This window comes from Rhinoraja longicauda, chromosome 12, assembly GCF_053455715.1.
Source record: "Rhinoraja longicauda isolate Sanriku21f chromosome 12, sRhiLon1.1, whole genome shotgun sequence".
In the NCBI taxonomy this organism is placed as follows: domain Eukaryota; kingdom Metazoa; phylum Chordata; class Chondrichthyes; order Rajiformes; family Arhynchobatidae; genus Rhinoraja; species Rhinoraja longicauda.
The window spans coordinates 50,172,697-50,185,143 of record NC_135964.1 but is presented as its reverse complement, the minus strand read 5'-3'; the positions used below and the strand labels follow the sequence as shown (position 1 = coordinate 50,185,143).

The following is a 12,447-nucleotide window of genomic DNA, read 5'->3' as shown; positions in this document are numbered from 1 at the left end:
CACCTGCGGATAATTGCTGGTTGGAAAGAATATTTCCAATACACTAGATCGTCCCTCCAAAGCTTTTGAGTTGGAAGAAATTGCCAGAGGGTTGTACTAGATGATATAATTGTTATTTGTGGAGCAGCCCTGAAGCGAACCATCTGTGAAGAGATGAATGTTGAATTGTCTGGTTTAGAGATACAGCGTGGAAACGAGCCCTCAGGCTTAACGTGTCCACACCGACCATCGATCACCCGTTCACGCAAGTTCTATGTCACTCCACATTCGCATCCACCCCCGATACACTAGGGGCAATTTTACAGATTAGCATTCAAACCTGCACGTCTTTGGGATGTGGGAGGAAACCGGAGCACCCGGAGGAAACCCCTGCAGTCACAGCAGGAAGGTGCAAACTCCACAATGACAGCATCCATGGTCAGGATTGAACCCTGGTCTCTGGCAATAGACAATAGGTGCAGGAGGAGGCCATTCGGCCCTTCGAGCCCGCACTCCCATTCAATGTGATCATGGCTGATCATTCTCAATCAGTACCCCGTTCCTGCCTTCTCCCCATACCCCCCTGACTCCGCTATCCTGCGCTGTGAGGCAGCAGTTTCACCAGCTGTGCCACTATGCTTCCAATTAAAATTTGTTGATAATGCCTTTAATTGTCTATCCTTTTAATACCCCTTAACAGAGTAGGCTATTATGAATCAGCCACATTCTTCACAAAGCCAAATTGGCCATCTGTAAAGATTACCAAGTTCTTTCCCTGAAGGGCATTGGTTTTAAATGAAAATCATGTTTTTTCGTCTCCAGTTTCAACTCTTGAATTTAAATTTTCCAACGTATTAGTCGTCTATATTATGTATAGTCGTCTATAGGCGGTATATAGACGTCAACATTAAGTCGTCTGTATACAATGTATTAGCTGCTGATCCTGTAATGTAACCACTGTGCTACCATTTTATCATATAAACCAGGCTAAAGTTGATTGAGAAATGGAGATTTTGATATGAGCAAGGTTACAGCATTGACAATGGAATGAGTGTTTAGAAGCTTGAGATACAGGCAGGACTAGCAACAATGAACCATTTGTTCCATATCGCTGTTCTAATACCTCTATCACTTAAAGTTACTGGGAAAATGGACCATCCAATTTTTTTCAAAGTAGCAGAAAGTTTCTTGGTGTTTTAAAAGCAAGTGTCTGACCTCTCTCGCCACAGTATTCTGGAATTTAAGTAACTCGATGCTCCAGACAGCATTCGGAGTGAATATGGTAATCTCTCCATTCAAGGGCAGACCATGACACAACCTTAAAAAACATAATCTACCACATACATATGTAGATTAGCTAAGTGACCTTCACTTCAACAGTCAGTAGAAGTCTTTAATTTCAGAAAGAAGTGCCCATTGTATTTATAGTACAAGTCCTACTTTGACTTGTTTTTCTTCTTGTGTCGACATACTCCAATAAGCTTAAATCGCATTTTCCCTTTAAATTAATTCATGCCTCGTGATTATGTTTACCTTCATATTTTAGAGATCACAAACGGGGCTCGAGGGACTGAGCTACAGGGAGAGGTTGAGCAGGCTGGGACTCTATTCCCTGGAGTGCAGGAGAATAAGGGGTGATCTTATAGAGGTGTATCAAATCATGAGAGGAATAGATCGGGTAGACGCACAGAGCCTCTTGCCCAGAGTAGGGACATCAAGAACCAGAGGGCATAGGTTTAAGGCGAAGGAGGAAAGATTTTATAGGAATCTGAGGGGTAACCTTTGCACATGAAGGGTGGTGGGTGTATGGAATGAGCTGCTGGAGGAGGTAGTTGAGGCAGGGACTATCGCAATGTTTAAGAAGCTGTTAGACAGGTACATAGATAGGATAGGTTTAGAGGGGTATGGGCCAAACGTAGGCAGGTGAGATGGAACATGTTGGTCAGTGTGGGCGAGTTGGGCCGAAGGGCCTGTTTCCACACTATAACTCTATGACTATAAATTGGCCTGTGTCATTCAGCACATTGGCACTGCTGTTTTACCTACCCACAGGTAATTTGTCTTTTGATATTTGCCCAGTTTCTACCCTGGATTTTCACTGTACCTCGGTACCCATGACAACAACCTAAACTAAACTAAAATACCGACCGGGAAAATGGACCACCCTTTTTTCAAAGAAGAAGAAAATGTTATGGTGGTTTAAAAATATATATTTTCTGCCCTGGATGTAAAGAGCGCAGGAGGATTAGATAGAGTGGATGTGGAGAGGATGTTTCCACTAAGTGGGAGAGTCTCGGACCAGAGCCTCAGAATTATAGGACATTCCTTCAGGAAGGAGTTAAGAAGGAATTTGTTGGCACCCCCCTAATGGGGTCGCCCCTCCACTCCATCAGAACATCATTCCAGATCATAGTTCTCAAGAAACATTGCCTTCCAATTGCCACCAGAATCTCAGCTCCTTCCTCGATTCTGGTAAAGGACGTTCCTTTAGGAAGGAGATGAGGAGGCATTTCTTTAGTCAGAGGGTGGTGAATCTGTGGAATTCTTTGCCACAGAAGGCTGTGGAGGCCATGTCAATGGTTATTTTTAAAGCAGAGATAGATAGACTCTTGATTAGTACAGGTGTCTGGGGTTATGGGGAGAAGGCAGGAGAATGGGGTTAGGAAGGAGAGATAGATCAGCCATGACTGAATGGCAGAGTAGACTTGATGGGCCGAATGACCTAATTCTGCTCCTATCACTTATGACCTTATGAGCAGGCCGAACCTATCATACTAATGGCGTTCTATTCAGCCTTGGTTAGACGCATCAGTGATTAGTTTTATTCATTCCCTTCCAGCGATTCTCCTGTTGACTAATGAATCCTATCAATCACTTGCACTCAGCTTCTCAGTTGTACCCAGATCACGCCTCGCTGTGGTTTGCTGCCACCCCCACACAGCTGTCTCTGAGCGTCTGCCTGGGATCAATCTTTGGCCTGCTCCTCGTCCCAGTTTGTGCACTGGTTATGTCATGGATAATAAGCCCATACACTCTGCAGATAAGAGGTTGCTGTTCCGCAATCCTGTGCTGTAATTAATGGAGCACTGATACAAAATGACATGCTTTTTAAAAATAGTGAAGATATATGCACCTGTGGGCGGCGCAGTGGCGCAGCGGCAGTGTTGCTGCCTTGCAGCGCCAGAGACCCAGGTTCAAGCCTGACTACCACAGTGCTGTCTGTACAGAGTTTGTATGTTCCCCATATAACCGTGTGGGTATTAGAAACATAGAAAATAGGTGCAGGAGGAGGCCATTCAGCCCTTCGAGCCAGCACCGCCATTCATTGTGATCATGGCTGATCATCTGCAATCAGTAACCTGTGCCTGCCTTCTCCCCATATCCCTTGATTCCACTAGCCCCTAGAGCTCGATATAACTCTCTTTTAAATTCATCCAGTGAATTGGCCTCCACTGCCTTCTGTGGCAGAGAATTCCACAAAGAAAAAGTTCCTTCTCACCTCAGTTTTAAATGGCCTCCCCTTTATTCTTAGACTGTGTGTGGCCCCTGGTTCTGGACTCCCCCAACATTGGGAACATTTTTCCTGCATCTAGCTTGTCTAGTCCTTTTATAATTTTATATGTCTTTATAAGATCCCCTCTCATCCTTCTAAACTCCAGTGAATACAAGGCCAGTCTTTCCAATCTTTCCTAGACTGTGATCCTCCCCAACAGAGCCTTCACGTTGGCAGCCCAGAGCTTCAGTGCGTCCCTCAGCACGAACTCCTGCAGACTTCCATATTTTATTGATTGAATCTGTCACACATAGTGTACTATGGCAACCTAGCAGGAATTTGTCCATCTGCTTTAATAATTTAGTCTGAAGAAGGGTCTTGACCCAAAACGTCACCCATTCCTTCTCTCCAGAGATGCTGCCTGACCAGCTGAGTTACTCCAGCATTTTGTGTCTTTCTCCTTAATAATCTAGAACGTGGCCAATAAATCCCCCTACTTGTCCCCATTTGTCTATCTATCTAGAGTTTGTACGGTTGGGGGGGGGGAGGACCAGACCAAAATTGTTTGTTGGGTGGTAGGAAAGGGCTCATCAAGTCACTTTGAAAGGTAAAGCCTGCCTCTTGATAATGGAGTGACCTTCCTTGCGTTATTGAATAAATTGTGTAATGTTATCTCTGAGCCCAGTCACTTGCTTTGTAACGCAAGTGAAATAAGTGGCATGAGACATTTTTGCCCGAAGGTTCATTGCACAAAGTTGTTCTCTTTGAGGTGAAATTTGGTTTCCTGTTTCTTTAGAAGGGAAAGAGCTTCTGCAGACACGTATTCCAAACAATAGGCATGTTTAATCTCCATCTCTCAGGTTTTTGGCAGACGTTCAAATTTATAACTGACCTGAGACAGTGATTTGTCTCCATTACAGCTTCAAACACTATGCAGCTTCAAAGGCTTGGGATGCTGTATTCAAATTAATTTGGGAATATGATGTCAGTCAGAAATAACCCTGCTATGGGGTAAGGTTTACGAAAACACGGCACAGTGTCGCAGTGGTAGAGTTACTGACTTGCAGCGCCAGAGACCCGGGTTCGATCCTGACTATGGGTGCTATCTATATAGAGTTTGTATGTTCTGTGACCCCGTGGATTTTCTCCGGGTGCTCCGGTTTCCTCCCACTCCAAAGATGCACAAGTTTTGTAGGTAATTGGTTTCGGTAAAAATTGAAAATTGCCCCAGTTGTAGGATAGTGTTTGTGTACAGGGGTGATTGCTGGTCGGCACGGACCTGGTGGGCCGAAGGGCCTGTTTCCCTGCTGTATCTCTAAGATCTAAAGATAGGTCTTGCCTGATAACAGTTCTCCATGCCTGCCGTGTGCTCCCTTTCCTTTGTTCCAGCCCTCGCTCCTTCTTGACAGTCGTTCTCTTTTTTCTCTCTTTTAAGCCTTAGTGCCAATTTCTACCATTAGCTTCCAATCTAACATTTATTTTGTCTATATTTCGTTCTGGGATGATGCCAATTATTTATAGATGACACCCTGGGCGTCTACAAAACCTCTCTTCCTGTGCAAGATCAGTACTTTCTCCTTCATTCAAAACTACTGCAAACATTTTTCTTTCTCCTGGGAATTCTAAGAAGCCACAAATTTGTAGATTTGTAGAAATTGGCATTCATATCATATCATATATATACAGCCGGAAACAGGCCTTTTCGGCCCACCAAGTCCGTGCCGCCCAGCGATCCCCGTACATTAACACTATCCTACACCCACTAGGGACAATTTTTACATTTACCCAGCCAATTAACCTACATACCTGTACGTCTTTGGAGTGTGGGAGGAAACCGAAGATCTCGGAGAAAACCCACGCAGGTCACGGGGAGAACGTACAAACTCCTTACAGTGCAGCACCCGTAGTCGGGATCGAACCTGAGTCTCCGGCGCTGCATTCGCTGTAAAGCAGCAACTCTACCGCTGCGCTACCGTGCCGCCCATTGTTTTACATTTCTGCCCAAGTAGCATTTCTTTCCCCCACGACACTCTTCAGTTACGTTTTGTAGTTGGCTAGTCACTGTTGGCTCTACTCCTTGGCAGGGCTCTGTTCTCCAGAGGTATTTGGCTATGTGGCTTTTTACTCAAGCCATTTTACTCTTGATTTATTTGGACCTTGGGGACTAAACAATACCTGGTTGTCTCATTTTTAACATACCACCATTTTATCCGTCATTATCATCACGGGATATTAAGATTCAAATCTGACATTTGTAGTGGATTAAAACTGAGTTACACAACGTGGAAGCAGGCCCTTCGGCCCAACTTGCCCACACCGACCAACATGTCCCATCTACACTAGTCCCACCTGTCTGCGTTTGGCCCATATCCCTCTAAACCTGTCCTATCCATAAACCTGCCTCATTTTCCTTAAACGTTGCAATGGCCCTTGCCTCAACTCCCACCTCTGGCAGCTTTTCCAAAAACCCATCACCCTTTGTGTGAACTGCACTCATTCCGGAAGGTTCTGAAATAGGGAAGCAACTACGGCAAAAGTGAAATTAGAGTAGAAAGTGAAATTGGGTTGTACGTTAGCACAGCAGTCGAGGTGTTCCCTTAAAGCGCCAGAGACCTGAGTTCGATCCTGACTACGGGCACTGTCTGTATGGAGTTTGTACGTTCTCCCTGTGACTTGCATGGGTTTTCTTCGGGATCTCCGGTTTCCTCTCACACTCCAAAGGTGTACAGGTTTGTAGGTTAATTGGCTTGGCATGGTTGTAAAAGTGTGTGTAGGATAGAGTTAGTATGCGGTTAGCATCGCTGACTTGGTGGGCCGAAGGGCCCTTTTCCCCACTGTATCTCTAAAGATTCACTATTTCACGGAACATATAACCATTAAACTTACAGCCTGTCTAACCTCTTCCAAAATATGTGTGCTCTCTGCCTGCTTCAAATCAGAAAATGGGTTTTGGCTCAGTTTAGCTTCAGGTCAGATCATCAGCTAAAGTCATGAGACAATTTATTTGCCGTTTTTGCCAGTCATTTATTTCACCGCCAACAGCAGTCTGCATTGATGTTTTGTTTTTGATGTTGGACCTGGCCTGAAGCATTGCTCTCCTGGCTGTGACCTTTGCGGTGCTATACAGTAAATCCAGTGAGTATAGGATGCGAGCGTATCGATCAAGGAGATAAAGTTACGCTGCACCATGCATTCAAACTGTGCCACGCAGTGGATGATTCCACTTCCCTCGCACTGTCACGATAATATATACCCTACTATGCTGAACGTGGAGCTTGTGGTTTTAAGAGGCAGACGGCGAAAATGAATTCATTTCTGGGGTGAAATATTCATAGCATAAGAATGAGAAATCGCTCGTGAATATCTATGGGGACAGATGTGATCGTATGTTTTGAACTTTGCGATGGAAAGGGTACAGAATGGTAATCTTTGATATGAGTTTTTTGGAAAGCTTCCAAACAAAAGCTTCTAATGTGAATTCGCCGTAAATCACGCTCATAAAATTTGACGTTGTGTGTAAGTAGTTTGAGAATTACCGGCAATAGGCGTGCGGTGAAATTTAAATCAGCACAAGTTTTAGAAAAGAACCGAAATTAATGGCAAAGGTAGACCCAAAATGCTGGAGTAACTCAGTGGGACAGGCAGCAAGCACCTCTGGAGAGAAGGAATGGGTGACGTTTCAGGTTGAGACCCTTCTTCAGACCCAAAACGTCACCCATTCCTTCTCTCCCGAGATGCTTGCTGCCTGTCCCGCTGAGTTACTCCAGCATTTTGTGTCTTCCTTCGATTTAAACCAGCATCTGCAGTTCTTTCCTACACATACTGAAATTAATGTCAGATGTTCTACCATATATAAGTTCTAGGCAATATATAGAATGCTGACTTTTTAAGACGATACAAAATTATTCTTCCAAATAGAATCTGTTTTTTTTTTTACCACTATGGCAGTGCTACCAAGAAAAGTAACTACAATGTCTCAAAAAAGAAAATCACATCGTATACGGATTAAACAGGAGTCTTGAGGAAGGCAAAGAATTGAGGGAGTGTGAGAAGGTCTCCCTTTCACAACCGAGCATTAATACGGTGGTGTTAATTGGATGGTATACTTTAAGCTAAGGAGAATGAAGGTTTCAATGGAGCACCAAGCTATAGGCAAATGTCAAAAAAATCAGCAAAATATGTATGTGCAGGGGGAGCTTGAAGATGCACCACGGGCCCTAGTGAGACCACACCTGGAGTAATGTGTGCAGTTTTGGTCTCCAAATTTGAGGAAGGACATTCTTACTATTGAGGGAATGCAGCTTAGATTCACGAGGTGGATTCCCGGATGGCGGGGCTGTCGTATGTTGAAAGAATGGAGCGACTGGGCTTGTATACTCTGGAATTTAGACGGATGAGAGGGAATCTTATTGAAACATATAAGATTATTAAGGGATTGGACACGCCAGAGGCAGGAAACATGTTTCCGATGTTGGGGGAGTCCCGAACCAGGGGCCACAGTTTAAAAATAATGGGTAGGCCATTTAGAACGGAGATGAGGAAAAACTTTTTCACTCAGAGAGTTGTGAAGCTGTGGAACTCTCTGCCTCAGAAGGCAGTGGAGGCCGATTCTCTGGATGCTTTCAAGAGAGAATTAGATAGAGCTCTTGAAGATAGCGGAGTCAAGGGATATGGGGAGAAGGCAGGAACCGGGTACTGATTGTGGATGATCAGCCATGATCACGGTGAATGGCGGTGCTGGCTCAAAGGGCCGAATGACCTGCACCTCTTGTCTCTGGTCTAACACTTCCCAGAGAAGAAATGACTTTGTCACTTGTGCCTTTAGTCCCCACAACAGCTGCCAGCACTCCAGATGCTGTTGACAAATATCTCGAAACACCCGGTGATGAGAACGAGCATGCTTACTTTCAGAAGGCAAAGGAGCGGTTGGAAGCCAAGCATCGAGAACGCATGTCGAAGGTAGTCTACTTCACTATCTACACTTTTTTCCCCATTTTCGGATGGATTATTAATTATGCTTATTGGGGATCCTGTGTGGTAACCAATTTAATTGACGTTGTCCAAAAAACAAAGTGCTGGAGAAACTCGGCGGGTCAGGCAACGTCTGGGGGGGGGAATGGGCAGGCAACGTTTTGGGTCGGGACCCTTCTTGACATTTTTGTTCTCCACATTAACCCCCACACGCCATGAAGATGGGTCCCAACCCGTCACGTCATCTCTCCCTTCCATCCACGGATGCTGCCTGACCCGCTGAGTTCCTCCAGCAGTAGGAAAGAAAACTGCAGATGCTGTTTTAAATCGAAGGTAGACACAAAATGCTGGAGTAACTCAGCGGGTCAGGCAGCATCTCTGGACAGAAGGTATGGGTGACGTTTCGGTTCGAGACCCTTCATCAGACTGATCGAGTCTGAAGAAGGGTCTCGACCCAAAACATCGCCCATTCCTTCTGTCCAGAGATGCTGCCTGTCCCGCTGAGTTACTCCAGCATTTTGTGTCTACCTTCGAGTTGCTGCAGCAGTTCTTTTTTTGCTCAAGATTCGAGCATCTGCAGTTCCTTGTGTCTCCGTCTTAATTGATTTTGTCACCAATTTTAATATGTATTGGATCAGGCAAATTAAACGCATCTAGTTTTGCTCGCATAAAATAAATTGTATTCTAGCCTTCTGATGGAAATGCTAATTGTTTTTTGGGGGGGAAATGGAAGCCGTGAACTTTGTTTGTAAACGCATTACTGCTTTTTAGATAATGAGGGAATGGGAAGAAGCCGAACACCAAGCTAAAAACCTGCCCAAAGCTGACAAAAAGGCTGTCATACAGGTAAATAAATGTGGGTCTTTTCTTGTCCTTGGTACAAAGTTCATGAGTTCGGATAAGCATTGTTTTTCTTTTGAAGCACGGACATAGTTTTTGAAAGAGAATTAAATGCATGACTCGTTTTAATGCTTTAAATCATCAAGATTTATTGTGCATACTATGGCGAGTCCGGAAACTTGTTGGTTGTAGAAGAAGTTTATTGCAGCCGCAATATTCGAATACAGAGTTAAACAACAAGGTAAAGGACAACCATCAAAAACTTACTGTCTTCTTCGAAGACTTCGCCGAACTAACTATTTCGGGCGCCAAACGCGCACATGACATCGCTGGCCAATCAGCGATGTTGCTCCCTGGACCAATCCCCATGGTCGCGTTCACACGTGACCTCGCTGGCCAATCCGAGGGTTCGACGACCTGGACCATTCTCTATGGTCGCTACAATACGTGCATTATAAACCCGCACGACACAATTGCAGCTTTGTACGTTAAGACTTGCAGCCCCGGACTGTTACTGTAAATCACTGCCTACAGTTTACAACCTCTCCATTGAATTAAAAAAAATTGGAAAGCAGTGACATTTTATTTGGAGCCTTTTCTTTTTGTGATGTTCCAGCGTTTCCAGGAGATGGTGGAATCACTCGAGCAGGAGGCAGCAAGTGAGAGGCAGCAGTTGGTGGAGACCCACATGGCAAGAGTGGAGGCCATGCTAAATGACAGACGTCGTATCGCACTGGAGAATTACCTTGCTGCACTCCAGGCAGACCCACCACGGGTAAGTGAGGAACTCCACAGGGAGAACTGAACCACCCACGAGCAACTGACATATCGCTTACTGGAGACACCTGCTTTAGCTTAGAGATACAGCATGGAAACAGGTCCTTCAGGTCCATGCTGACTAGGAGATAGACACAAAGTGCTGGAGTAACTCAGCGGGTCTAGCAGCATCTCTGGAGAAAATGGATGGTCAGGAACCTTCTTCAGACTCTGAGTCGTATTTCTTATTTCAGAGCAGTCTGAAGAAGAGTTCCGTCACGAAACGTCACCCATCCTTTCACCCCAGAAATGCTGCTGAGTTACCCCAGCACTTTGTGTCTTATCTTCGGAATTAAACCAGCATCTGCAGTTCCTTTCTACACACCTGTTCACACTAGTTCAATGATATCGCACTTTCTCACTCCCTACACACTAGGGAATTTACAGAGGCCCAATTAACCTACAAGCCCGTTTTGGGATGTGGGAGGAAACCGGAGGAAACGCATGCAGTTACGGGGAGAACGTGCAAACTCAACACATAGAGCACCGAGGTCGGGATCGAACTCTTTTTTTGCATTTTGAGTCAGCAGCTCTACCAGCTGCACCACTGTGCAACCCTGGTTGCTTGGGAAATAATTCATAATGAATTTTATGGCAAAACAAATTCTGCTCCATGAGATGAATTGCCATATTTTTACGGTATTGTTTATAAGCAGCAGTGCTGGCATGCAGCAAACACTCTGGGGACTATCAATGGGAGAGTCCCTGCAGTTTCTTGATGCATTCTCAATTGAATACCAACTCTCCTGAGAAAAGGATGTTCATAACTTACAATAGTCAATTTTATACGTCATGTGCAGTGAAATGAAGGATTACCCACAGTCCAACAATAAGAGCAATAAAAATAAGCAATAACACACACACAATCACAAACCAACACCAAATAAAAAGAAACATCCATCACATTGAGTCTCCTCCAGTCACCTCCTCACTGTGATGGAAGGCCAGAATGTCTTTTCTCTTCCCCTGCCGTCTTCTCCCGCGGTCAGGCTGAATTAGAATTAGGCCATTCGGCCCATCGTCTACTCCGCCATTCAATCATGGCTGATCTATCCTTCCCTCTCTACCCCCATTCTCCTGCCTTCTCCCCATAACCCCTAACACCCTTAGGAATCACTGAATAACACATAACACACTTAAGAACCCTTAATAACACATCAAGAATCTGTCAATCTCCGCCTTAAAAAAATCCGTTCACTTGGTCTCCACAGCCGTCTGTGGCAGTGAAATCCACAGATTCACCAGCCTCTGACTAAAGAAATTCCTCCTCATCTCCTTTCCAAAGGTGCGTCCTTTCATTATGAGGCTATGGCTTCTGGTCCTAGACTCTCCTACCTGTGGAAACATCCTCTCCACGTCCACTCTATCCGGGCCTTTCACTGAGATGGGATGAAACTTGAAGTCCAGGGAAAGGAAAGGAAAGGAAAGGAAAGGAGAGGTGGGGCACTGCAGTTAAATAGAATGTAGAAGAGTACAGCATGAGAAAAGGCCCTTCGGCCCACAATGTCTGTACTAAACATGATGCCAAGATGTCTGTACTGAAAATTATACCGCTGCAACCTCGAGAGTTCCAGAGAAAACGATCCAAGTCTGTCTCCAGTAACCTAGTCTGAAGAAGGGTCCCGATCCAAATCGTCACCTCTCTATGTTCCCCAGAGATGCTGACTGACCTGCTGAGTTATTCCAGCACTTTGTGTCCTTTCTTTTTGTAAATAAGCATCTGCATTTCTTTGTTTCTACTCTAACCTATCCCTGTACTTAATGCCCCCGTATCAGAGCGTCATTCTGGTAAAGTTATCTTCTGGTAAAGTTTTAAATGCCTGGTATAAACTCGTGTAAGGTAGGCACAAAATGCTGGCGTAGCTCAGCGGGTCAGGCAGCATCGCGGGACCCTTCTTCAGACCCGAAACATCACACATTCCTTCTCTCCCAAGATGCTGCCTCACCCGCTGAGTTATTCCAGCATTTTGTGTCTACCTTCAATTTAAACCAGCATCTGCAGTTTTTCTCTTAAACTTGTGTAATGACTTCGTTAAGAAGGATTAGAAGGCAGTGGAGGCCAATTCTCTGAATGCATTCAAGAGAGAGCTGGATAGAGCTCTTAAGGACAGCAGAGTCAGGGGGTATGGGGAGAAGGCAGGAACGGGGTACTGATTGAGAATGATCAGCCATGATTACATTGAATGGCGGTGCTGGCTCGAAGGGCCGAATGGCCTCCTCCTGCACCTATTGTCTATTGTCTACTGTGATCGTTATATAAAATTACAAGGCAGATAGGGTAGATAGCCAGTATCTTGAATGTGGGTTTCGCTTGAAGCTTTTACCACGTCCTAATGCATGCGGGGTTT

At 45.0% G+C, this 12,447-nt stretch overlaps 1 protein-coding gene across 2 annotated transcripts in view; it reads left to right on the top strand.

Moving 5' to 3' along the window:
* LOC144599006 (amyloid-beta precursor protein-like) overlaps positions 1-12,447 on the top strand; it is a 161,654-nt gene that overhangs the window by 123,099 nt on the left and 26,108 nt on the right. For both annotated transcript variants that reach the window (XM_078409728.1, XM_078409727.1), the window contains 3 exons: positions 8,298-8,431; positions 9,215-9,289; positions 9,900-10,058. In XM_078409728.1, the coding sequence (XP_078265854.1) occupies positions 8,298-8,431; positions 9,215-9,289; positions 9,900-10,058 (368 nt within the window). The remainder of the gene's footprint in view (positions 1-8,297; positions 8,432-9,214; positions 9,290-9,899; positions 10,059-12,447) is intronic.